This window comes from Podarcis pityusensis, assembly GCF_964106645.2.
Source record: "Podarcis pityusensis genome assembly, chromosome: 10".
In the NCBI taxonomy this organism is placed as follows: Eukaryota; Metazoa; Chordata; class Lepidosauria; order Squamata; family Lacertidae; genus Podarcis; species Podarcis pityusensis.
The window spans coordinates 304,304-330,113 of record NC_138035.1 but is presented as its reverse complement, the minus strand read 5'-3'; the positions used below and the strand labels follow the sequence as shown (position 1 = coordinate 330,113).

The 25,810-nt window shown below is 48.6% G+C and overlaps 1 protein-coding gene across 9 annotated transcripts in view; it reads right to left on the bottom strand.

Annotated features, from left to right (window-relative positions):
* The window catches only part of SBF1 (SET binding factor 1), a 49,188-nt gene extending 24,334 nt beyond the window's left edge, over nt 1-24,854 (bottom strand). For all 9 annotated transcript variants that reach the window (XM_081022597.1, XM_081022602.1, XM_081022599.1 and 6 more), the window contains exon 1: nt 24,703-24,854. In XM_081022597.1, the coding sequence (XP_080878723.1) occupies nt 24,703-24,805 (103 nt within the window). In that variant the 5' untranslated portion in view covers nt 24,806-24,854. The remainder of the gene's footprint in view (nt 1-24,702) is intronic.
* Between the last annotated feature and the right edge of the window lie 956 nt (nt 24,855-25,810).

Here is a 25,810-nt window from a genome sequence, read left to right as displayed (position 1 = left end):
GCACAGCAGACACGGCTCTGACCAAAAGGTTGTCCCTGCTGGTGCAACCACCCTCAACATGAAAGTAGACAAGGAAGGAGGGAGTCTGCAGAAGACAAGGCCCACACTCCTGCAGTGGAAATGGTGGGCAAGAACCCCAAATTCCCCCACTGATGCTGCCTCCCCCTTACTCTTAAGTAGGCAGACCATAAAAAGCCTGTAAACGCAGTCAGGAGTCTGGATCAGCAGAGGGCAGCTCAGGAGCCCCCTCTGCCTGGCTGGGAGCCGGGCCCTGACCTCACCTGGCTCCCTTGAGCACGGCAAGGCTGGTGAGACAAGACCTAGGGCAGAGCGTCCCAAACTTTTCATGTGGGTGACACACTTTTTAGACATGCATCATTTCATGACACAGCAATTCAGTTTTACTATCAAACCAGAGGTTAAACTAACCCTTTCTCAGCCCCAGGAGGAGCGCCAGGAGTGTTCGCACAACACACCTACACACTGCAGCCAACACACTAACGTGTCACATGACACACAGCTTGTAAAGCTCTGGCCTAGGGAAAACATTGCCACCCCCAAAGACGGGTTCAATTGCTTGCCACACACACTTCCTCCACAGGTGGAAAAAGACACACCTGGGTAAAGTTCAAAAAACACAGGAAAATCACCGTGAATACTGCGTTTGTCTCTCCGGGATCAGCTTTACAGCTGCAAATAAAACGGTTTAAGTGTGTTGTAAAGTGCAATAAACAAATGTGACACTAGATAGTGACGGTGAGCTATGGCAAATTCAATATATTTTTCAAAACATTATTTAAACAAGCATTTTCACAGTTTTTTATATGTGTGTACATTCCACCTCTGTCACCCTCAAACATCCTTCTACTGCTCACTCCGCTCTCTAGATTTCCATAATTTAGAAACGCCAGCTTCTTCATTATGTTATACTATAATGACTTGAGAACACTACAGACATGTGTTGTAAAAACTACACCAGCCTCCTGGATACCCAAACCTATTTCCCATTTCTGTCCCCTTTCGGATCCTGCCTTTCTCGGTTCTCAGGCTGTTGCCACCCAGGCAACTTTAAAGAAACAGTTGTCTTCATGCTCAACAGTGCCAGTTCCTTGGAATATGATCCCTCTTTAATTAGCTGCTTTAGCTCTCAAACCAGCCCTTTGAAATTCAAATGCTGGCCTTGCTTTCCATGCTTCAGCCCTCCTAACAGCTCATCACTAACCAGCACCAACTGGGACATCTCTGGCAGAAGGCAGTGCAGGGGGAGGGGCACGGCTGGAGGGTCTTGCACAAGTCACAACTCAGAGGAAGCAGTTGTGATGCGGCACATCCCAGGATGAGCCGGCCATCCCACCAGCTGAGGCACTCAAGGCCCAGATTTTGTCAGGGAAACTTGTCCCCTCTAATTACCCACCAGACTCAGGGACAGGAACCTGCACAACAGCAAATCCAGCTGCGTTCTCAAATATCCACTGAAGAGAACTTAAGTTGTTGCTTGGGTTTGGGCTGCCTGATGTCAAGGCCAGCAATAGATGGGCAGCTGGGCTTGGGACCTGCAGGGTGTCTCCCTCTGCAGGACTATTTTGGGCCCTGCTCTTCCCACCAGCCGCCCACAGCTCTATTTCAAGGACTAAGCAAGCCAAGAGATGCTACTTATAGGCTCTCCTGGTCCAAAGGGGAAAGACACCGCAAGCAGGAATAAACAGAGACCTCTGCCACCACTGGCTGGCGAGGACTCTCAGCCTGGAGGCTTCTGGTCCCCAGTGTGGTCCTGTGTTCCTGCTGGGCAGAGTCAGGCCTGGCAACAATGGCCAGCAATGCCTACTTATAGAAAAGGCTGCATTAAACAGTGCTCAGAGCACATACTTCACACACTTTCTTCAGATACCTGCATTGTGCTCAAATTCCAGAAGAGGCAGCCCAGTTCTGTGGCAGCAAACACACCAGGTTGTTTGTTCTGCTTTGCTTTGCTTTATTAAATTTCTATACCACCCTTCATTACAGGGCAGTGACACAAAAATACATGCCCTAGCAACCAACAAAAACAATGCCTCCCCCCCCCCCCCCCAGTTTGAGGTATTAGGGACCTGAGCCGTCTAAGGCTTTATAGGTCAAACACAGCACTAATTGGCAGCCAGTGCAGCCAGGCCAGGATCCATGTCATAGGCTCAAACCATCTTGTCCAGTGAGCAACCTGGTCACCAAATTCTGCACCAGCTGAAGTTTCCAAACTGTATTCAGACACAGCAGCATGTATAACATGTTGCATTAATCTGGCTTAAAGGTTACCAGAGTGTAGACAAAAGTTCAGCTAACCCTGTCCAGATAGGGGTGCAGCTGGTTCACCAGCCAAAGGGAACAGAAGGATCCCCAAGCAACATAGCCGCTCCTTCGGAGGGAGCGTAACCCCATCAAGAGCAGGCAACCTCCCATCCAAATGGTCCAGGGAACCTTCTACTAGCAGTGCCTCCATCGGATGTGGACTGAGCTTCCATTTGGTGGCTCTCATCCAGTCCGTTCCCAAGGCAAGATAATGGTCCAGCATTTCCACTGCCACGTCTGCGGTTGTAAAGGAGAAGCCAAGCTATGTTTATTGCTGACAACATACTCTAAAACTCCAGATGACCCCACTCAGCCGTTTCATGTAGATGTTAAGCAGCACAGGAGATAAAATCGAATCATGGGGAACCCCACATTGAAGGCTCCATGGGGCTAAAGAACATTCCCCAAGCAACACCTTCAAGTAGGACTGGAACCACCATAAAGCAGTGCCACCCACCCCTAACTCGGAAAACTGCTCCAGAAGGATATCATGATCAATGGATTCAAAAGCCACCAAGAGACTGAGAAGAATCAACACATTCCCCCCGTCTCTCTCCCAACAGAGCTCATCACTCAGGGTCAGCAAAGCAGTTTCTGTGCCAAAACCCCAACGGAAAAGGATCTGCAACCACCTGCTCAATAACTTGCCCAAGAAGGGGAGATTAGCAACTGGCAGGTAAATACTTTGATTTTCCAAATCCAGGGAGGAGTGGTTTCACCACTGCCTTCTTCAAGCAAGCAGAGACCACCCCCTGTCACAAGGAGGCATCAATGACCTCCCCAGCCCAACCAGCTGCCCCCTCCCTGCTAGTTTTTATTGGTCAAGAGGGGCAAGGGGTCACCCTGACTGATCCAAGCAGCTAAGGAGACCCACGGGAATTGATGCTAGTAACAGAAACCTAATTTCAATAGGTTTACTATAAAAAGAGAATCCGTGACCAGGGAGAAGAGTCGATGGAGGAAGACTGGAAGAAATTCAAAGACTATCTTCAGAAACACTGCAAAATTAAGGAATGTTAGAGTGATGTTGGATTGAAAATAAGCGGTTTCCAGCTGTACAGGTTAAAGTTAAGGATAGATTATGATTAAAGATCAAGATTAAAGATGTTTAAAGAAATGGAAATTTGATAACAAAAGGGAAAAATTTAAAGGTATATGACATTAAGAACAAGGATTATGTTTAAAAAAGTTGAAGTTATATATATTAATATTTTATTAAATTAAAGATTGGGTTTAAAAAAGTGGAAAAGAAACTGCTGGACAAATAATGCAGATTGGAATACAAAAGAGGGAGGTATGGGGAAGTCCAGAAAATAAGTAATTTAAAATTGGGAATGGAAAAGAGTTTGTTTTTAATTGTTATGTTTTGTGTTTTTACTGTTAAATCTTGTATTGTTTTTGTGTGTGTGTGTGTGTTGCTTTTCTTTTTTCTTTGTTTAAAACCTTAATAAAAAATTATTTTTTAAAAAAAGGAAATAAAAAAAAAAAGGTTTACTATAAAAAGAACTAGCACGCAATACATCCTACAGTGCCTTAAAGACCAGCCTAGTGTGGAAAGAGCCGACTTTCATTAGGCAGCTGGCATTCTTCATGAACAATGATGTCACAACAAGCTGACTGAAAAGGGAGTAAAATGTCAAATGTGGCTCAGCTAAGGCAAGTGTAAAGTGATGTACCGTATTTTTTGCTCTATAAGACTCACTTTTTCCCTCCTAAAAAGTAAGGGGAAATGTGTGTGCGTCTTATAGAGCGAATGCAGGCTGCGCAGCTATCCCAGAAGCCAGAACAGTAAGAGGGATTGCTGCTTTCGCTGCGCAGCGACCCCTCTTGCTGTTCTGGCTTCTGGGATTCAGAATTTTTTTTCCTCTTGTTTTCCTCCTCCAAAAACTAGGTGCGTCTTGCGGTCTGGTGCGTCTTATAGAGCGAAAAATACGGTACATTGGAGCAAAATAATGCCAGCCTCACATATTCTGGTGGAGGCTGAGCTGACAAAATAAAACGTGGGGGTTTTGGTGGATAACTCAATGAGTAAAGGTGGGGATGACAGAGGTACTGTGTGGAGAAACTGGATAGGAAGGTGTTTTTCTAGCTCTCATCATATGAAAACCCAGCGGGGCCACCCAATGAAGCTGAACGTGGCGAGATGCAGGGCAAGGAAAAAGGAAGGATTTCTTTTACCACATCTTACCACAAGATGTAGCAATGACCACCAGCTTGGATGGCTTTCCAAGGGGTGAACCAATTCATGTGTCTGGATCAGGCCACCAAAGGCTTCCAATCGTGATGGCTCTGCATTTCTTCCAGCACCAGAGGCAGGAGGGGGGCCTCTGAACACAGTCACTGGGGGCTGTGAGCAGAAAAGTGCGCTGTTTGCACTCAGGTCCGGCTTGGGGCTTCCAGGGTCTTGGCCACTGTGAGAACTGGAGGTTGGGCTGGGTGGGCCTTTGGTTTGAGCCAGCAGCCAGGCTTTGCCCATGCAGCAGAAAGGCCGAGGCACCAAGGGGGCCTTGGGGGGCTCAATGGATGTGTTGCCAGGAGCAACTGGCCTGGCCGACCCCAAGCTGGCCCATGGAGGAGTGGGCCAGATCCAGTTCTCAGCCGCTTGGCACACAGCACAGTTGTTGTTGTTCTTCTTCTCCCATAGGCAGGCTATTATTTTGAAGGTCCGTTCCATCGCTCAGCAGGGAGGGAACAGGGTGCGCATTGTCTCCGCTGCTGACACTGGTTGCGCTGGTTAGGAGGGGCACTGAAATGCTCTTAATGCCAGCCCATTAGGCCTCAGATGTGCATTTGCATACTGGGATGTTGGGCTGGGCAGGGAAAGAGAGGAATTGTGCCTGAGGTTTCACTGGAGGCACCTCCTCCAGAAGCGGAGAGGAAACAACACACTCGCGCCTGCCAGCCTCTTCGGGGAAGCCCTCCCTCCGCAGGGCCAGGATGTGGACTGTCCTGCATAGCTGTCTGTTGTGCTTAAAGGAAATTTATTGGGAAGGATAATAACAATAAATATTACTATCACTATGACTATTATTAATTACAGTAGAACCTCTACTTACAACCGCCTCCACTCACGGATATTCCAAGTTGTGACCGTGGCAAACCCAGAAGTAACTGACAGGTTTGCCGCCGTTCACGAATGCTCAGAAGCGGGCAATCACCACCCGCGCCTGTGCACAAGGGCGCCTCTCCCAGCAACCCGTTTCGCCATAAGGATGGGCCTCCAGAACGGATTGTGGTTGTGAGTAGAGATTCCACTGTACTTGTACGCTGCCCATCTGACTGGGTTGCCCCTGCCATGCTGGGTGACTTCCAACAGAATATAAAACACGATACATCAGACATTAAGAGTCCCAATACAGATGTCTACAGAACGTGGTATCTGGTGGGAGGGCGTTCCACAGGGCGGGTGCCACCACCGAGAAGGCCCTTTGCCTGGTTCCCTGTAACCTCACTTCTCACAATGAGGGAACTGCCAGAAGACCCTCGGAGCTGGACCTCAGTATCCAGGCTGAACGATGGGGGTGGAGATGCTCCTTCAAACATACAGGGCCAAAGCCATTTAGAGAGTTAAAGGTCAGCAGCAACACTTTGAATTGTGCTCAGAAACGTCCTGGGAGCCAATGTAGGTCTTTTAGGGCCAGTGGTATTATGGTCCAGGCGGCCACTCCCAGTCACTAGCCTGGCAGCTGCATTCTGGATTAATGGCAGTTACCAAGTCACCTTCAAAGGATTCTACCTTTCTATTATTTGATGTTAAAGCATTAATTTGTATTTACTTACTTATAAAAATAAGGTAATACTGCAAAACTCAACAACGAATCTTTTCCATAAACATTTTCACACACAAACACAAAACATATGAAACTACAAGCACATTATAAGCTTAATATACATATACATATGAATGCTTGAGTTGAGATTCCTGCATTGCAGGTGGCTGGACTAGATGACCCTCAGGGTCCCTTCCATCTCTACGATTCTGTGATTCTACATACATATGCCAATCACTTCAAACAGATCACTTTGCGCACACAGGAAACTGTCTTACACAAAGTATGACACTTGTTGGGTTATTTATTGTTCATTTGATTTCCTACCCATCCTTCATTTACAGTGGTGCCTAGCAAGACTAAATTAATTCGTTCCGCGAGTTTTTTCGTCTTGCGATTTTTTTCGTCTTGCGAAGCACGGTGTCGGGAAAGTTTTGGAAAGCTTCAAAAATCACCAAAGTCTTTAAAAACCTCAAAAAAGGCTACCACACCGTGTTCTATGAGTTGCTTCTCAAAGTCAAGTCACAACTGTATTAACGGTGCTAAGAAAAAGGAAACAAACTTGCAAGACGTTTCCATCTTGCGAAGCAAGCCCATAGGGAAAATCGTCTTGCGAAGCAGCTCAAAAAACAAAAAAACCTTTCGTCTAGCGAGTTTTTTGTCTTGCAAGGCATTCGTCTTGCGAGGTACCACTGTATTATTACAGTGGAACCTCAAACGTTCGAAAACCGAGGATCAAAGGGCTGTCAGCAAGTTCAATGGGGGAAATTGAGAAGTGCGCCTTGGGGACTTCCGGGGTGGCGCCATCGGCAATGGCGGACTCCCTCTGATCTGGAGGGACTAGCTCCATGCGAAACGGGTCTTTTCCGCTACAGCGAAGCGGGGACCCCTTCAAAAATCACAGGCGGATGAAGCCTGTGACCATGGGACTCGGCGGGCACCCTTAGCACCCCCCCAACCCGCAAAGGAACCCACTAACGGGCTCCGAAGCGAAGAGGGGAAAGTGGCGCGGTGCTGAGAGTCAACTGCTCCTTCCGTGGAGCGAAGCCGCATAGCCGTTGTCGGAGAGCGCTGCCTTTTTCCTGGGACAATTTGGCTTCTAAAATAATCACCCGTGAGTACTTAAATTTCGGACAATTGGACTTTAAATAAGGACTTGCGAGCAGAAAGGAATTGGACTTAAAAACTTACTTCAATTTGGCACTGAAACGGGAAGGTCTAAACAGGAAGTCAGCCTTCCGTTTCTTTGTAGACAGATTAAAGCAAAGACAAGGTAAACTAGAGCTCAGAAAATCGCTTCTAAAAGATTAACTTTCATCATTTAAAATTGTTGAACCCCCTTCGGAAGCAGGAGAAGAAGGGGGATCTTTTTTTTGGACTGTTTAAACCTGCAGAAGTGAGTTTAAAGTAAAGTAACTTTCCACCGTCTTGATCCTGGAGCGGGGTGTCAGGACTGACGTCTTTTTGAAGCTCATTGACCAGAGACAAACGTTTTTGACAGTTAGCTAAAAGAAGAGAAACATAGTGATTCCACTGTTCACTTTCGCACTTTAAAGGAACAAATATTGACAAGATATCTTAAAAAGGAAACTTTGTTGCTAGATTTGTTTTTAAAAGAAAGAACTAAGAGAAGTTTTCCCCCTAGAGGGAGACTGTGAAACTGTAACCAATTCCAGGGAGCTTGCAGCTGTTACAGATTACAATCGTGGGAATAGACTTTTGACCTTGAAGGACAATGTATTCAGAAGCTCTGTTGTGTGCTCTCTGTAAAACAAATGCCCTACTGGAACAATTAAATGAGAAGACGGATTTGATGACTGATGCGATCAGAATTTTTGAACAGGCAGTGGGAAACTATATGGAGCCCACCCAGGAATTAAACCAGGAGTGTGTGCCCTGACAGAACAGATGAGAGAAGAGGATGTTGCTGAATCTTGGGCGCCAGAGATGGAGGGAGCTGTGGCCCTGCAGGAACATGAGCTTTTGGATTTGACAAATGAACTTGGAAAAAGCCAGATTTGGAAAGACAAAGTTTGGTTTGGTGTGGAAATGGGGGGTTGGATAGACCCCCCTATGCAGGGATGTTTGGACCTTTCAAGTCTGGCAATCGGCCGTGAGGTGTTTGGGGCTGTGGGGGCTCTTAATTTTGGAGGGATTCTGAAACATGTTTTTAAATACCACATGGAGTTTAGTCTGGACTATGGAAAAGGGGCTGATTGGTTGAAAAGGGTCAAAAACATTGCCAAGCTGGAGTTGCCACGAGTGAAAGGAGAATATGAAGAAGAGCCGCGAAAGGGACATGGAAGGGACTTAAGGGCCTCGGATATAAGGTTACCAGGTTAATGCGCTAGATTAATGGGATAAAAAGAATTGACAAAACCCGTGACCAGGAGGAAGGGACGCTGGATGAAGATTGGATTGTTTTTATTGCTTTTTTTTATTACTGGGATTCTTTTATAAAATTGATGAATGTTAGAAAAATGTTGGAACGAAATTACTTGGCTTTAGCAAAAATGTTTAAAGAATTAGGTAAGAATATTATGGTTATGAGAAGTTGGTAAAAATAAGATTTAAGTTTTAAGCTTTAAGGTTCTTTATAAGATAAGATGAAAACAGATTAAGGTAATGTAATGACAGAATATTATGAAAGATGGAAAGGATTTGCTGCGACAATTCACAACTAGGATACAAAAAAAGGGAGGAGGAGGAGGTCAAAGAAAGAAGGTAATGAAAGTTGAGGACTCGAGAATGATGGATTTGTTTTTGTGTGTTTGCTGTGTATTTTTGTTTTTTGAATATGTATTGTTTGATGTGGTTTGTTTTTTCTTTGTTTTTTTCTTTTTTCTTCTCTTTCTTTTTTTGCTTTCTTCTTTTTTGTAATTCTAAAAAATTCTCAATAAATATCATTTAAAAAAAAAAAAGAGAGAGAGAGAGAAGTGCGCCTTGGAAGCCATTCAACTTCCGAAGCATGTTCGAAAACGGAAGCATTCACTCCGGGGTTTTCAGCATTCGGCTTCCAAAACATTCGACAGCCAAGATGTCCAAAAACCGAGGTTTACTGTATTTATCTTCATCCTCACCATTTATATATCACCCTAAACCCAGAGGTCTCAGGGTGGTTCACAGAACAAAATCAAAATATAAAAACACAAGATATATAACCAAAAGAAAAAGAACAACCCCAGCCCCAACCCAATATTACAGGGATACTATCACTAAATTAAAAACAACTCAACCAGCTTCTCCACTTAGCCCAGCACTGCCTGCCCCAGAAGTGGGACCCTACTAAGGGTTCCCAGGCCTCCCCAGTTTGCCCTTACTAAGCCACACACCCCTGCCCTACAACTGTCACTCCTGATCAGCTGATGGGCAGCGCCTGAAAAGCCCCAGGCACAATGTTTTGCAAGCCCTGGGACAAAGGGAAGTTCATGGAGGAAAACATCTGACCATCCACATAGCAAAAGACAGCGATTGACAGGTAGTGGATGGGGGAGACAAAGATCCAGCCCACCAGCCAGATCCAGTTCACTACCCCTGGCCCAATGACTGGTAGCCTCTTCAGGGTTTCAGGCAGGGAACATCCCTAGATCTACCTGGAGATGCCGTTCCAGATTGAACTTGGGACCTTCTGAAGAGAATCATAGAGATGCAAGGAACCCCAAGGGTCATCCAACCCCCAGCAGTGCAGGAATCTCAGCTAAAGCATCCATGCAGATGGCCATCCAAGCCTGCTTAAAAACCTCCCAGGAAGAGGAGTCCACCCCCTCCCAAGGGAGACCATTCCACTGTCCAACAGCTCTGATGGTCAGAAAGTTCTTCCTGGTGTTTAGCTGGAATCTCCTTTCTTGTAACTTGATGAATCCATCAGAGCAGGAGAAAACAAGCTTGCTTCATTTTCCACGTGACAGCCCTTTAGATATTTGAATATCATATTCCACGATTCTATGATTTGGCATTTTTCGAGAATTGTGTCTGGGAGGTTGTACAGAAGTGACACAGATTTCCTGTTCTTTCCACCACTGGGTATGTTCCTCATACTAGATCAGGCTGGCTGCCAGGGCCAGGAGGAGGGTAGGTGGGAATTCTCAGCTGAATAAAGCTCACATCATTGGCTGGGTCTACTGCCAAAGCAGCTGCCACAAACAGCGCCCCCCCCATATTGTCCATGTCACTGCCAAAGGCTGATAAGGGCTCGGTGCCACGTGCCCCTGCAGGAAAGCATGCTGTGATCTGATCACAAGCCTCCCCTCTCTGGCACACTCTTCCCACAGGAGTGAAGCATGCCCCAAAAGTGCTAGGTTCAAATGTTTCTCCCCAGCCATTTTGAAAATGAGCCCATTTTATTTCTACAGTCTTATTCTTGTGGGTTTTTGCTTTAATATCCTGTTCTGTGTTATTTATATGTTCAGTTTCTGTACTCTGCTAGTGTATTTTCTGAATGCAAAACATTTTCTAAAATGAAGACAGCAGATCTTGGTGCCAGATGTTTTATGGTGGCAGATGATTGATTGACAGGTGGGTGTGGTTTGCCACAAAGGGTCAGAACTTCTTGCAGGCCCTGGGCACTGGTGCAACTCAGCTTCCTCCCCGAAGACACACATGCAAAAGGCTGCAACGTCCATGGAGAAATCCCACCAGCCAAACAGCTTCAGCCTGCACAGTTCAAGCGAAGGCTGAGCAGAGCTCTCAGCCCAGGAAGAGGGAGTCTCAAGAGGGAACCCAGTAGTACTCATAAGCCACCATGACGAGAGAGCTGGTCGCAAAATGCTCTGAAGCACACGGCCTGCTTCAGTCTCTCTGGGTGCTGGAAATCTAAACAGGCCCTGACACAAACAGAGGCTGAAATGACACCAACCGCCTCCACTCACAGCTACCAAGGAGGCCAGATGATGCAGAGCAAGCCACAGGCTCTGCCAATCCAGTGTAGGCAAGGAGTCCATTTCCCTCCATCTGCCCAACCGAGGACAGCTTTGAGAGAGGAAATGTGGCTCACGCAGCTCCCACCATCCTGACAGCCTCCTACCACCAGCTCAACAGCGCAGGAGAGGTGAAAGGCAACACAAGCAGCTGCCTTATGCCAAGTCAGACCACTGGTCCATCTAGCTCAGTAGTGTCTACACTGACTGGCAGCAGCTCTTTGGGATTTCAGACAGGCATTAGCTTCCAGTCCTGCTGTGAGATGCTGGAGATTGAACCTGGGATGTTCTGCAAGCAAAGCAGAGGCTCTGCCCCTTCCTCTTGGTGCAGGACCAACACAAAACACACAAGGAGGGCCTTCGCTGTGTAGCAACAAGGAGTGGCCCTGATTTCACAGTTCATAGGCTGACTGACACCAAGGCCACATTTAAGCAACACACCTAGCATAGCATTATGTGAATGAGCCACACCGAGTGTCAGGCCCCCTCCTTCCCTCATGTGCCTCTACTCCTGCGTCTTGCTAACCATGGTCTGTTGTATCATCCAGCCTGATAAACTGTGGCTAACATTAACTATGGTTAGTTTAACCAGGCATGGCCAAACTTGGCCCTCCAGCTGTTTTGGGACTACAGTTCCCATCATCCCTGACCACTGGTCCTGTTAGCTAGGGATGATGGGACCTCGGATCTCGGCATTCTTGACCCCCGGATTGTCTGACCATGTGAACTGAAACAATGGTTCTGCAGTTCCCCTTGAGGCATCCTTGCCTGGAGACAGGAGCTCGTAGCCTAAAATAAGTCTATGGTAAGTCTAGGAATTTGGTTACTAATCTATATACCAGGGGTGGCCAACTCCCAAGAGACTGTGATCTACTCAGAGTTAAAAACTGGCAGTGATCTACCCCCTTTTTGGAGGTTCAGGTCAAAGTTTTAGGGAGAAGGAAAGCCCTATTTGGGGGGGGGGGGTGCAGGACTAAAATGTTGAGCTTTTGTTTTAGGGGAGCCAAAGTTGTTGTGCTTCTTCGGGGGCAGCCAGTGATCCACTGGTGATCTACCTGTTGGACGTGCCTGCTATATACTACACAACCCGGTTACCTCCCTCCTTTGAGTTACTCTTCTCTTATTTATTCTCTTGTAAGACACAGCACACACACAATCTTTAAATAAGTGACTTAAGGACCAGGCAACATAGCAGACACCCATGACGTGGGCTAGCAGTCAACTTTCCCACTGGCCCAGCCCAACAAGACAACAAGAAGAATCCACTGGCAGCATATGAATCAATCTGGCTTACCTGACCCAACAGGCACTCCCACCCCCTCACAAATGCAACAAACCCCATTGCAGACAACCACAGACAACCTGCCCCCACCATACCACTCACTACCAAGGAAATGTAATAAGCAAAAAGAGAACCTACCCAGTTGATGCTGACACAAAACCCCACAAGGACACTATGCAAAGGAATATAAGCCTCCCCACCTCCTCCTCTCCCCCACTTCTTCCCCAACCTTATATGTACCCAACAATAAAGTCTTACAACAAATGAAACCAATTTGTAAGACAGACTGTGCAACCTGAAAAAAAGAGACAAGGCATATACTTTTGTAAACCAAGAAAATCTTTAATAAAAATAATTTTTAAAGAAACACAAACTTTGCCACTGGTCCTTCTGCCAGCTCAATATGCAACTGACCCTGGAGCCCTCCCACCCCAGCAGCACCCGCCCTCCCCAGCTGTGATCTCAGGGCCCCCAAGTGATGCAGCTGGGCTGAACGTGCTGCAACTCTCCAAGATGCTAAACAGATCAGAGGGGGGCCCCTTGCCAGAGAAAGCGCTGGAGACTCAGCCTTCCAGGCTCTCCGAAGCTCACGTAACACAATAGAAACATGGAACAACCCTGCAGCTGGGGACCATGAACTGCTTTCCTTCCACCCCCACAGCATCCATTCAGGTCTCACAGAGCCTGCAGGATCAGTTTTCTAAGCAGAGTATAGAGCAGGGCCCTGTATATATGGCCCTCCAGGCCTCTCCATCTGGCCCTCAGGGCTGTCCACAAGTCATACTCCTTCCCACCTGCAGTGATTTTTGCCTGGCGGGAAAAGGTCTAACTCTCATTGCCTGGAAAGAGATCGGAGATATAGATGGTGTGTTCGCCTGTGTGGAAACCTCCACCTTTTGCATGGCCAGAATGCAACCTCCTGTTCCAAGGCCAGGGTCACACACCCACTGCTCTGCTCCCTTCTGGCCCCACCCACGGCAGCACTCAGAAGATGGCCCATAATGGCATGCGGACTTTGTGAACCTAAAAAGGGCTCCCCGTCCCAGTATGGGCAAGTCCCTTTCTCTCATGTGCACATTACTCTGAAGACCCTTGTCAGAATCACTGTGCAAGTGAAGAAGTGGGCCAGTTTCACTTCTTCAAACTTCTCTGAATGCAGACATGGGGAAGGGGTAGTCTGTTGACACACAGGTTTGACAGGAAGCTCACCACAACACCCTCCTAAAGCGCTGGCCTTCACCTCATGGATCCCCCTTACTGTGATATGGGAACCTCCCTTATACCAAGTGAGGCTACTGGTCCAATGAGACTGACTGGCAGGAAGGAAGCCTTTCCCAGCCTGAGTTGACTGAGATTGCACCCGGGGCCTTTTGCATGCAATGCAAGTGCTCTCCACTAAGATCCTTCCCTTCACTGGGGTAGTGCAGATATTTTCTAGTATTTTTTCCAAGAGCAGATGCACAGGCAGAGGGAGAAAGAATAAAAACAGGCACCTGAGGTCAAGAGGGGGTCCTGCGTTGCCGGTTGAGGTTAAAGGCGGGCGCCAAGTCTGAAAAAGTTGACAACTAATTCCTGAACCTGCAACCAAACCCCTTTTTGCATCCAGACCTTCCAAAATGCAGCATTGAGATCCCAAGTGAGTCACAATTACCGCAGCCCAGGGAGGTACGAAATGTTGCTTCTATATAAGGAAGAAACTGATGCGCCAAGCCTGCCTCAAAAACCCTTCAGCTTCCTGATCGTCCTGCTCCCCGCAAGACAGCAAGGCAGCGCCAGGCAAGCAGCACGGCAAGACTGACACCAGCTCAGCCCCCAGCTGCTCTTGAGGCAGGTCTGCCGCCTCCAGCAAAGGAATGAGGGGCCCCCAGAGCAGCACCACTCCTGGGGCTGCAGGTCGACGTGGCCCCAGGAAGCACAAGAGAAAACAAGGTCCTGACAAGTTTAGGCTCCAGAGATTGAAAGCAGCTTGGCGGGGGGGGGGGGTGCAGCAGAGAGACTCCATAAGTAACCTAAGCCCCGTGGCAGAGCAGAAGGTCCCGGGTTCAACCCCTGACAGCAGCTCCAGGCAGGCTGGGAAAGAAAGAAAACCATGAGCCTGGAACCCTGGAGAGCCACTGCTGCCAGTCAGTGTAGCAAATGCTGAGCTGGATGGACCAGTGGTTTCGTATAAGGCTGCCTTCTAAGCTCAGCCCCAGACAGAGGCCTCCAGGAGGAAGGAGCTGCCCACTGCTCATTGCTGGCTTTCTGCAGCAAATCACTGAGGAGGAGATGGTGGTGGTGATGCAGCGTTCAAAATTCCCCAACTGTGACCACAGGGAGATCTCTGGGTGCCAGGCTGGCAACGGGCATCTCCATCTGGTTGGCCCCTCCGGATTTCTTAAGCAGGGAAGCATTTATATCCCGCCTTTTTCTCCAAGGAAGACATGGTTCACTAGCTCCGCGGTGAAGCTACCTCACAGGGTCATTGCAAGGATTAAGAGGCTGTGAGTGGCCCAGAGTCACTCAGTCATCTTCATGACTGGATGTGGATTTGAACTCTGATCTCCCAGGTCCTAATCAAACACTTTTAACCACACCACCACACTGGCTTCCTGGAGTACTTCTGTTCAGTGTCAGAAACTCAGATACATAAGCTAGATGCCAAATGACTCCTTATGCCAAGGTTTCAGTCACCAAAATGAGGTGCCTAGTTGCCATTTTTTGGCAAGATGGCTCTAATTTTTCAAATGATGGACTGGCTGTGGTTGGTTATCAGTTAAAGATCTAGCTACTTCAGAGGACAACCTTGAGCTAGGTTAAGAGCTTTGAGAACTGAAAGAAGAGAAGTCACACAATCCAGGGACAATCTGCACATATATTGGCCTACTCTGACTTCTTTTTCTTAATGGTGACTGCTCCTGCTCAGGCTGCACAGAAAAGCATGTGGGTTCCAGAAATTCATTCAGGTTGTGCAGATAAAATATAACTGATAGAATTCTACAGGATAGGGTATTAGCGTGTGAAAACAGTCCAGAATCCAAGGATCCCCAGGCATGCACCTCTAGATGGTGGAGATGTCAGGCACCACAAGGGGTTGAAAGCCAGGTGCAAAATGTGCCTGAAGCCTGGCTAATTTCAAACGCTGCTTCTGTTATGGGGCAGCTACTGTATATAAATTAAGTAGATAAATACAAGCAAAAGTCAGAGAAGGATCTGAAATATTTTCCTTGAAGCTTGAATTTGTTTAATTCTGGAATGTTTTGTTTGGGGTTTTAATGTGTTGTTAACTGCTTTGAGATTTTTTCATAGAAATGAAAAGAAAAATACTACTACTAAATCCCACTGAGGGGGACAGGGAGAGAATGGCGCCTAGAATTTCTATTGTGATTTAGGGTGCAATTCTATCTAGATTGAAGGTGCCATTTGGCAACTAGCTTATACATCTGAGCCCCTAACACAGGGTATAAGGAAGCCAAGCCTCCATCCAGCTGGAAGCACCACACCTCCCTTAGGGTGGGGGCTGCTCCTAGAAAATTGTGAAATTGTGTTGTGACCCAGACCACAAGGAGCAACCAGGTTGCTGATGCAGATGAGCCAGCATCAGGGCCAGAGGCAGCCAGGACTTCTGAGTTGTCATCTACTTCATGACCCAATCCTGTTCTGTCTACACTTTTGTGTGTGTGTGTTACTCAGATGGCAAACCAACCATCAGAGCTAGAGTACAACTATCACATAATAACATTGCACATAGTGGCCGCCTGCAATGTGAGCGGCTGCTTCTTTCCGCACTAGCAGAGGGCCTAGCATGAAAAGCAACCATTACATCAGTGGCTGCAAAAATAGAAGGATCAAGATCAGAATTGCTGTATTTGGATTATATATGAGATTATGTGCAGGATTTAGGAATAATTATCTCCAAATGATCAGAACACGGGAAGTCCCCCAATTTGTTTCATTTGGAATGTATAATTGGCTTTATAAATTGTATTATGATTTGGCATGATTTGCTATTGTAATAATGTGGGCCATATTTGAGTGTTATTAATGAAAAATCAATAAAAAATAAATTTAAAAAGAAAAAAAGACAAGCAACCTTAACCCAGACAAGAGCATCCCAAAGAAGAGGCTCTGCCAGCTGTAAGCCTCAGGACTCGGAGAGAGACAGGCCACTTTCCCAATCCAAGATCACCTGCCCCCCATCCCCAGCTAACAGCATTCCCCCCTAATCTGGATTGGATTCCTGTTTCTCACCCATGCTCCTCAGGAAGATACAATACAATACGATACAATATCTTTATTGTCATTGTCCCATACTGAACAATGAAATTGAAAAATCTACATAAGACATTCAAAAACCCCTAAAAACTCTGAAACCCCATTTTAAAATACAATAAACTATAAAGACTCCTTATACTGCGTTTAGAACCAGAATTGCATTTGGGTAGAAACTGTTTCTCAGGCAGCTAGTCCTGGTCTTTATAACCTTATACCTTCTTCCCGAAGGCAGAAGCTGAAAGAGATCACTTCCGGGGTGCGTACTATCCTGCGCTATCTCTGCAGCTTTCTTATGGCACCTGACACCAATCAGCAAGTGCAGAACAAGGTGGAAATGTGCAGCACCCCATAAGCAAATGACCATCCCCACCTTCTGGGACCTGCCCTCCGAGAACAGCTGGAGCCTCCTCAACACAGCGCCTCCTGGACCCATCCTTGCAAGGCATCTATGGTGAGCGCCAGGACACCCAGCAAGGCCATACACAAGCCAGACTAGCAGGAGCATCAGAGGAGCTGACCTGCACCTCCGGCGAGATGGAGTCAGAGGACTCTTGATGCCCAGGGAAAGGGCACATAGAGGTCCTGGGTCAGGGAGGCTAACCTGGCCTCTGTTTACCAAAGGGCCAACTGCACCAGTGCTGAGCAGAGCAGCACTGTCCACTGGGAAAGTATTCCTGCTAATACAACCCAAAATGACACTGGACTTGTGTATTATCATAGAATAGTAGAGTTGGAATGGACTCTGAGGGTCATCTAGTCCAACCCCTGGAAGGCAGGAATCTCAGCTAAAGCATCCATGACAGAAGGCCATCCATAGTATCGTAGAGTCAGCAGGGCACACAAGAATTGGCAGAAATCAGGACACTAGGAGGAGGGAAGCCCAGGCCATCTCCTGACTGTGTGGCACAGGAAGAATTGCCCATAAAGGCTGCTTGTGATTCAGGCCGTGGAGGCTGCAGCTGCAAGCGCCGAGGAAGCAGGCAGGCAAGCAGAGAGCACCAGCCTCAGCCCATCGTACTTCACTGGCCTGTGGACCACCGGCTTATGAAAGCCATTTTGGAATGTTTAAGTGCTTCCCCCAAGGGTCTGCTGGCAACCCCACACTGGATCCACATCATCCCAGAACTTGGGAAATGTCGCACTTCATGGGAACCACTGATCAGCACCAGATCTCAGACTAACTCTCTGTGGAGCCCTCCAGACTCTGCCTGCTGCAAGCCGATCCTTCTGCTCCGCTTTTCCAGAACACTCAGGCCAGGCACCTGGCCAGACGACCCCTCCCCTGCCCTTCCCCGTGGACACACCCTGGGCTTATGAGCCATGGCCAGTCCCTCCACTCTGAATGGCCAACAAGCTCTTGCTGCGGAATGGGCAACTGGCCACCAAGGGGGTTCCAGAGAGCTGAGGCTCCCAGGCAGTCAGGCTACCGTGGTCTCTAGCCCTGTAAGGAACACACTGGCAGGACATTTTTCTCCAAATGCTCATATTGAACACATTTGACTGAGAAACTCCCACACAGTGCAGGCCAAACCTCAACCACAAGGCAGCTCTTCCAAAGAGAGACGTGGCTGCTTTGGCACAGCTCCATTCAATGTACAAAAGCCCGCTCTGAGTCAGAGCAACACTGAGGCCTCCCCCCACCCCACCCCTTGGAAGTCTACTGCCCGGATGCCCCCAGGGGAAGCTTCCCTGTGCCCCTTTGCCTGGTGCAGAACAGCCACACATCCAGGCATCTGCACAAGAGGTGGCCTGATGCCCAATGCTCTGGCCCCTGGGACAAGTGGGGGGCTGCCAGTTCATTGGGGCGGGGAGCAAGCTCTGTCTGCCAGGGCCCCATCAAGAAGTTGATTGATCAGCCAACAAGGAGGAAAAAACAGGAAGTGTGCATCCCCTATCAACACCTTCAGCCTCGATCTAGTTCAGGGGTTAGCAAGGTTTATCTTGCCTGGGCCGGATCAGTCCCACAGCGATCCCTCCGTGGGCCAGATTGTGAGTGTGCGGACCTGTGATTTCCAGCACTGCAGAAGCGAGGCCCCGCGCCATGCTGTGCCAGTTTAGCGCAGCGCACGAGCAGGCAGCTCGGTTCGGGGGCAGCTCGTGGGCCGGTCAAACGACCTCTGCAGGCCGCTTCCAGCCCATGGGCCTTAGGTTGCTGACCCCTGATCTAGTTACTATCAGAAACACATACCATAGAACAGTTGCCACCTCAAAGGCTGCCCTGCCACATGAAATAAAGCCCTCCTACGTACCAGACTGTGGATTACAAGCATAATGTGATGTGATGTGAAGCGTATTTGGAAAAAGCACCGACAAAAGCCTTGGGGAAAGCTGCAGGAGTCGAAATTGCCAGAGCTGGCAAGCTCAGGGATGCTCCAGTAAAGGGCAGGGTGGCCAAGGAGGAAGAACCAAAGGGACAGGAGGCAGGTGGCTTCCAGGAGCTACTCTGTTATTTTCCCTCAGACCAGGAAAGTGGGGGAGTTTGGATAAATGCCGCGGGAACATTATGGGCAGAGAACAGAACATGCTGCAGAAAGCAATGTGGTGGAAGAGGGGATGAGAAGGCAGGAATGAAGGGGTGGCTATGGGCAGGAATAATGCCAGCAAGCCCACCACCCCACGAGGGAGACAGCCTGGCCGGAAGTATTGGCCTGGCCCTCCATAGGCTGGTTTCACCAAAGCCTCTGGCTAAGGCAGCCTTTCCTGAATTACTCCACAGGTGAGGAGCCAAAGGGCTGCTAATTCCTTAAGGCTCACACCACCAAACACAGGCAGAGGGCATGAGCCCTCCACAGCAAAAGGCTCACTGATGTCAGACCTTCATAAAATGCCAACTACAAGAGTCATTTACATATTTAAAAAGGGTGGCATCCGGGCAGTTATGAATAAACAAGTACAGTTTTGTAAAAAGAAAAAAAAGCCCTAATAATTTTATTTAAATTGTATACTTCCAATAATAGGGACGTGGGTGGCGCTGTGGGTTAAACCACAGAGCCTAGGACTTGCCGATCAGAAGGTCAGCGGTTCAAATCCCCGCAACGGGGTGAGATCCCATTGTTCGGTCCCTGCTCCTGCCAACCTAGCAGTTCAAAAGCACATCAAAAGTGCAAGTAGATAAACAGGTACCACTCCGGCGGGAAGGTAAACGGCGTTTCCGTGTGCTGCTCTGGTTCGCCAGAAGCAGCTTAGTCATGCTGGCCACATGACCCGGAAACTGTACGCCGGCTCCCTCAGCCAATAAAGCGAGATGAGCACCGCAACCCCAGAGTCGGTCACGACTGGACCTATTGGTCAGGGGCCCCTTTACCTTTTACTTCCAATGTTATTAAGCGTCTCTAAAAATAACTAGTTTTGAAATTAACTCTGAACATGAGCATGTACGGTAAATGTCTACAATCACAGAACCGTAGAGTTGGATGGGATCCCAAGGGTCATCTAGTCCAACCCCTTGCAATGCAGGAATCTCAGCTAAAGCACCCATGACAGATGGCCACCCAACTTCTGCTTAAAAACCTCCAAGGAAGAGGAGACCCCCACCTCCTAAGGGAGACCATTCCACAGCCAAACAGCTCCTACTGTCCCAGTGCTTTCTGGTGTTCACTTGGAATCACCTTTCTTGTAACTTGAATCCATTGGTTTGGGTCCTCCCCTCCAGGGCATTAGAAAACAAGCTTGTTCCACCTTCCATATTTAGATATTTGAAAATGGCTATCGTATCTCCTCCCATGTCTCCCTTTTTCCAGGCTAAACATACCCAACTCCATCAACTGTTCCTCCTAAGGCTTAGCTTCCACTGCACACATTCCAGATTGTCAATATGCTTCTTAAATTGTGGTGCCCAGAACTGGACACAGTAGTACTCCAGGTGTGGTGTGACTAAGGCAGAACAGAGTGGTACTATTATTTCCCTTGATCTGGACACTAGACTTCTGTTGATGTAGCCTAGAATTGTTTTAGCTTTTTTTCGCTGCTGCATCACACTGTTGACTCATGTTAAGCTGGTGGTCCACTTAGATCCCTAGGTCCTTTTCACAAGTACTACTGGCAAGCCACGTGTCCCCCATGTTATATTTGTGCAGTTGGTTCTTCCTGTCCAAGTACAGCAGCCTACTGAAATTCAAGTTTTCCAATCCGTTACGGTCATCGTGAATCCTGATTCTGTCTTCTGCCCCTCCCAGTTTGGTGTCATCTGCAAATATGAGCATCACCTCAATTCCTTCATCCAAATCCTTTACAATCACTGGGATAGAAAAGTTAGGAGGCAAATGGCTTCTGGGACAGAATGTCTAGTCACACTTTTTATTTATTATTTTGATAAGCATGAATTAATATGCATTCACATAAGTGACACATTGTTAATATCACATTTATAGCAGAACGCTTAACGGTGTTGAAAAATATTGATACCATACTTCCTGTTTTCTAAGCACTCTACTCTTTATTTAAAAACTCCGTAACATATAGTCTATCCTTAACATATACTTCGAGCCTTCAAAGCACATACATTTCACTAATCTTTGAGTGTCAACCAGGTGCAAAAAATGGCGCCCGGACTTTTGGAGGTGCTCGCAAATGGAGAACCTTTAGATGCAAAATGCACCTGGCACCCTGATAATTTCGAACCCTGCTTACAACAACAGGCCCAGGAAAGAAACCTTTGGCACCCAACTTTTTCCAGGATGATGAGGAATCATTAGTGACCACTCTTTGGCTTTGGGCAGGCAACCAGCTACAAACAGTTACTTCGTCCAGCCCAGATTTTACCAGCTTTGCCACAAGAATATCATGGGGGACTTTGTCAAAAGCCTTACTGAAATCGAGACACACTACACCCACCGCATTTCCCTGATCCACCAAGCTTGCAACTCCATCAAAAAATAATGAGACTGGTTTGGCATAACTGGTTTTTTGGAACCCCATGCTGAGTAATCACAGCATCCTTTTCTAGGTGCTCACAGACCATCTTTTTAATAATCTGTTCCAGAAACTTTCCCAATATCATTGTCAAGCTCACCAGTCAGTAGTTACCTGGATCTTCTATTTCCCCCTTTTTGAAGATGAGGACAACATTTGCCTGCCTCCAGTCTACAGGACCTCACCTGTTTTCCAAGAATTCTCAAAGATTATAGACCAGGGGTCAGCAACCTTTTTCAGCCGGGGGCCAGTCCACTGTCCCTCAGACCATGTGATGGCTGGACTATACTGGGGGGGGACGACGACGATGAAATCCTATGCCCCACAAATAACCCAGAGTTGCATTTTAAATAAAAGCACACATTCTACTCATGTAAAAACACCAGGCAGGCCCCACAAATAACCCAGAGATGCATTTTAAATAAAAGGGCACATTCTACTCATGTAAAAACATGCTGATTCCTGGACCGTCCATGGACCAGATTGAAAAGGCGATTGGGCCACATCCGGCCCACGGGCCTTAGGTTGCCTACCCCTGTTATAGACAGAGGCTCTAAGATTACATCCACAAGATCACATCTACTCTAGGGCTGGGCGATATCTGGTTTTCAATATCATGATATATTGCCGGCTAAACATTGTGATATCTTGATATATCATGACATCTGAAATAAGGCTAGAGCTTATAATAATCTGGGAAAATATTGGGGGGAATCTAAATTTGATGTGTATAATTAAATGAAAATTTACTCAGTGATAGCATGCTTAACTAACCATTAAAGTTTTCTGGAGAATATATTGCTGTTCTGTTAAGGGCTTTATATACCCATAGTAACACCTTGAACTTGGCCCCGTAACAAATTGGGAACTGGTGTAGATCAGTGTTAGAAAGCCAGGTAGACAATTTAGGTGCCACATGGCGCCTGAAAACTGGATTACTGGTGGCCATCCAACCTCTTCTTAAAAACCTCCAAGGAAGGAGAGTGCACCATCTACCAAGGGAATCCTTTCCACTGTCGAATAGCTCTTACTGTCAGAAAGTTCTTCCTGCTGTTTGTCTCCTTTTTTGTCACTTGAAGCCATTCACTTGGATCCTGCCGCCTCCAGAGCAGGAGAAAATATGCTGCCTCCATCTTCCATGTGACGCCCCATCAGATACTGGAAGGTGGCTACCCTATCTCCTCTCAGTCTCTTTTCCAGAGTAAACATACCCAGCTCCCTCAACCGTTCCTCATAAGGGAGGGGATCAGGCGTACTGCCAGGGTCAAGGAGCCCCATCATCAAGGTGCAGCCACTGAGCAGCAGGCCCCCTCCCAGGCGGGACCAGAGATGGGCTTCCTCCTGATCTCACAGAGAAGGCAGACCCCCAATTGTTCACAAACCTCAGCCGCACAATTCTTTAAAAGTAACGGCCAATGTGTTGAATTGTGACTAAAAGCAGATCAGCGAACCCTTGCACTGTCCGTCTCTTACAAATGAATCCATTTCCATGGAATCTGCTTATCTTAAAAAAAAAATGGAGGCAAAAAGAGGAAACCTTTTGAAGTCAAGCATCACAAACATGCCATGCCATGTGCAAACTGTGACTATTTAGACACTGGCAGCCAAATAGCACACACATCTACCGCACCTCTCTCTTTCCTGCCAGTGAGTACCAGCTCTTATTTCTGGACAGCCTTCCAGTGAGCGATCTTGCAGTAAGTCCTTGCGTGGGTACCAAGAGACAAACAGAAATCCTTGATTTCACAATTGCTCCCCTTTCTTAACACATATCTATAGAGCAAAACACACGTGGGCTGCATGAGTAATTTTTGTCCCATCTGCTGGATTGAGGCTGGAGTGGCTTATGTTATGGAGAATTTGAATGGGTTTTATTTACTTGGGTTTTTTTGTAATACTGATTTCAAAATAAACAGCCAACTTCATACAAGTGACTCTGGATAAAACTCCTAGATGTTATAAAGGCTCCACAGAATTATAGACTTGGAAGGGACCCCCAAGGATCATCTACAATCCCCTCCAAAGCAGGAATCACAGCTGAATAATGTACTTAGTAACTACTATTTAATTGTCATAGCAACTGTTTAAGAAACGTATGAATTGCAATGTAAAAGACTGACTTAAATATTTCCTTGGAAGCTTCCAGAGGAAGCTGGGAGAAGACTGAAACATCAAGTTTTAGCTAGAAGATTGCCTGCTAAGGAAATGTGCTGCAATGAATGGTCCTCCAAGGCCCTTCTCTCTGAAATTCCAGACTCTTTACCTGAAGCATCCCTGGAAGATGTTGATTCAGTCTTTCCTTGAATACCTCCAAAAAGGAGCTCTGTCAAACATCACTGTGCCACAGAAAGACCGAAGAGCACAGAAACCCGTTTCCTTCGGTATGAAACAGGCGTGTGGGAGGAGACTGTTGCCCAAAATAACCCAACAAAAACCCCCTCCGTCTAACTCTCAAGGCAATTTCAGCAACAGAACCCTAAATGCGAAAAGCCCTCCTCTGCAGCTGCCACGCAATGCATTCTAGAGGCGGAAGCAGGCAAGAGACCCTGAAAGACCCAGCGAGAGGCCCGGGGCCACCCAGAGGAGGGAGCCCAAGACCCAGAAGCAGCAGGTTCACCTGCTCGACATGCAGAGACCTGCCTTCCTCGGGCCAGGATCTACCTGATGACTCAGGTACCAGGAAGCAGAAGTAGAGATGCAGCGCCTCTGCCAGAAGGGCTCCACCATCCCTGCCCCGAGCATCTCCCCCTCGGCGCCCAGCCCCTTCCCATGCAAACCCGCCAGACATCCGCGCAGCGCACCGGGAGCTGCTGGGGGGACTTCTCCCGTGACCTGCATCCGGCGCAGGCTCCCACGTGGGCGGTGCACCTGCCAACCTCGCGTTCTCACGTGCACCTGCGTGCAGCTGCCGCCCCGGGGGGGGGCCCCGTCCGGCGGGCCGAGCAAACCAACCTCCCGGCCCGAGGCGGCGGCTCCCAGGAGACGGGCAGCTGGCTTGCCTTCATTGGCACGAGGAGAAGGCGGCCAGGAGGGGCCGAGCCTGCCGCTTCCGTCCCTCGGGTGCGCGGCGCTGCGCAGGCCCTTCCGCCCCGCCCGGCGGCCCCGGGGCACCCTCCCCAGCCTCCCCAGCTCCCGTCCCGGCCGGGGGCTCCGAGCGGGCCTCCCCGCCGGTCTTGTGGGCCCCGGGAGCCTGGCGGGCCGGGCCCGGTCTGCCCGCGCGGGGCCTCGGCTCCCCCCCCCGACTCACCGCGCTTCCCGTGCGCGAAGGCCACCACCACGAAGTAGTCGGCCAGGCGGGCCATGGCGAGGCGCGCGAGGGCGGCGTGGGGCGCGAGGGCGCCGGGGCTCATCCCCGCCCGGCCGCGCCGCCTCCCGCCGCCGCCGCCTCCTCAGACGCCGCCGCCGCCGCCGCCGCCATCTTGCCTGGGCGGCGGGATGCGACCCAGCCCGGCCGCCCCAGCAGGCGCCGGCGCCGCCAGCCAATGCGCGGGGCCCGGCGGCCGGGGAGGCTGCCCATTGGCCCTCCGCGGGGCAGAGCCCGCCCCTTCCTTCCTCCGCCCGCCCCCGGGTCCCTCCGCCGCCGGCTCTCTTGGAGACTAGGCCTCCGGCGGAGGCGGCGGAGGGTCCGCGGGGTCTCTCTGCCCGCCCGCTTCCCTCCCGGAGCTTGCGCCCTCTCGGTCGAGCAGGGCCGGATTGAGCTTGGATGTGGCCCTCAGCTCCTGAAGGTAAGGGAGCCCTTTCTATGTCCAGCCGCGCTTTGTCAACAAGAAATGGTCGCTGCTTTTTGCGTTGTATATATACTATGGACCTAATAGGTATCTCAAGCCATTTGCACATAACAAAATATGGACATCATAGGAGCCTACACAACACTAAACGCTGTATGGAGGTTTGATTTTATTTGTTTTTTATCTTATATTTTGGAAATGTGCGTCCAGTTTTGTTTGTCCCTTTAAATTCCCCCCCCCCCCATAGTGGGGCCCTAACAAGAGCTTGTTTAGCTTATACGTAAATCCGGCACTGGCTGTGCCCAAAGCAGCTTACATCACACACCCAAACGTTGAAATACACAGCATTGGAAAATGCAAAATACAGAACGCGCCAATGAATTAAAAAATGACAAAAGACTACAATTTGGCTATCAAAGAATTACGTATATAAACAACCTAGGCTTAAGTGCAGGAACACTTTGCTTCATGTACACAGCTGGTCACATTCCTGAGTCCTCCCCATGGCACTTTAAAATGAGCCTGTTCGCTAAGTGGTCAGGAACATGAGATGAGCCTGGCTGCTGGATCAGGTCCAATGGAGCCCATCTAGTCCAGCATCCCGTTCTCACAGTGCCAACCAGACGC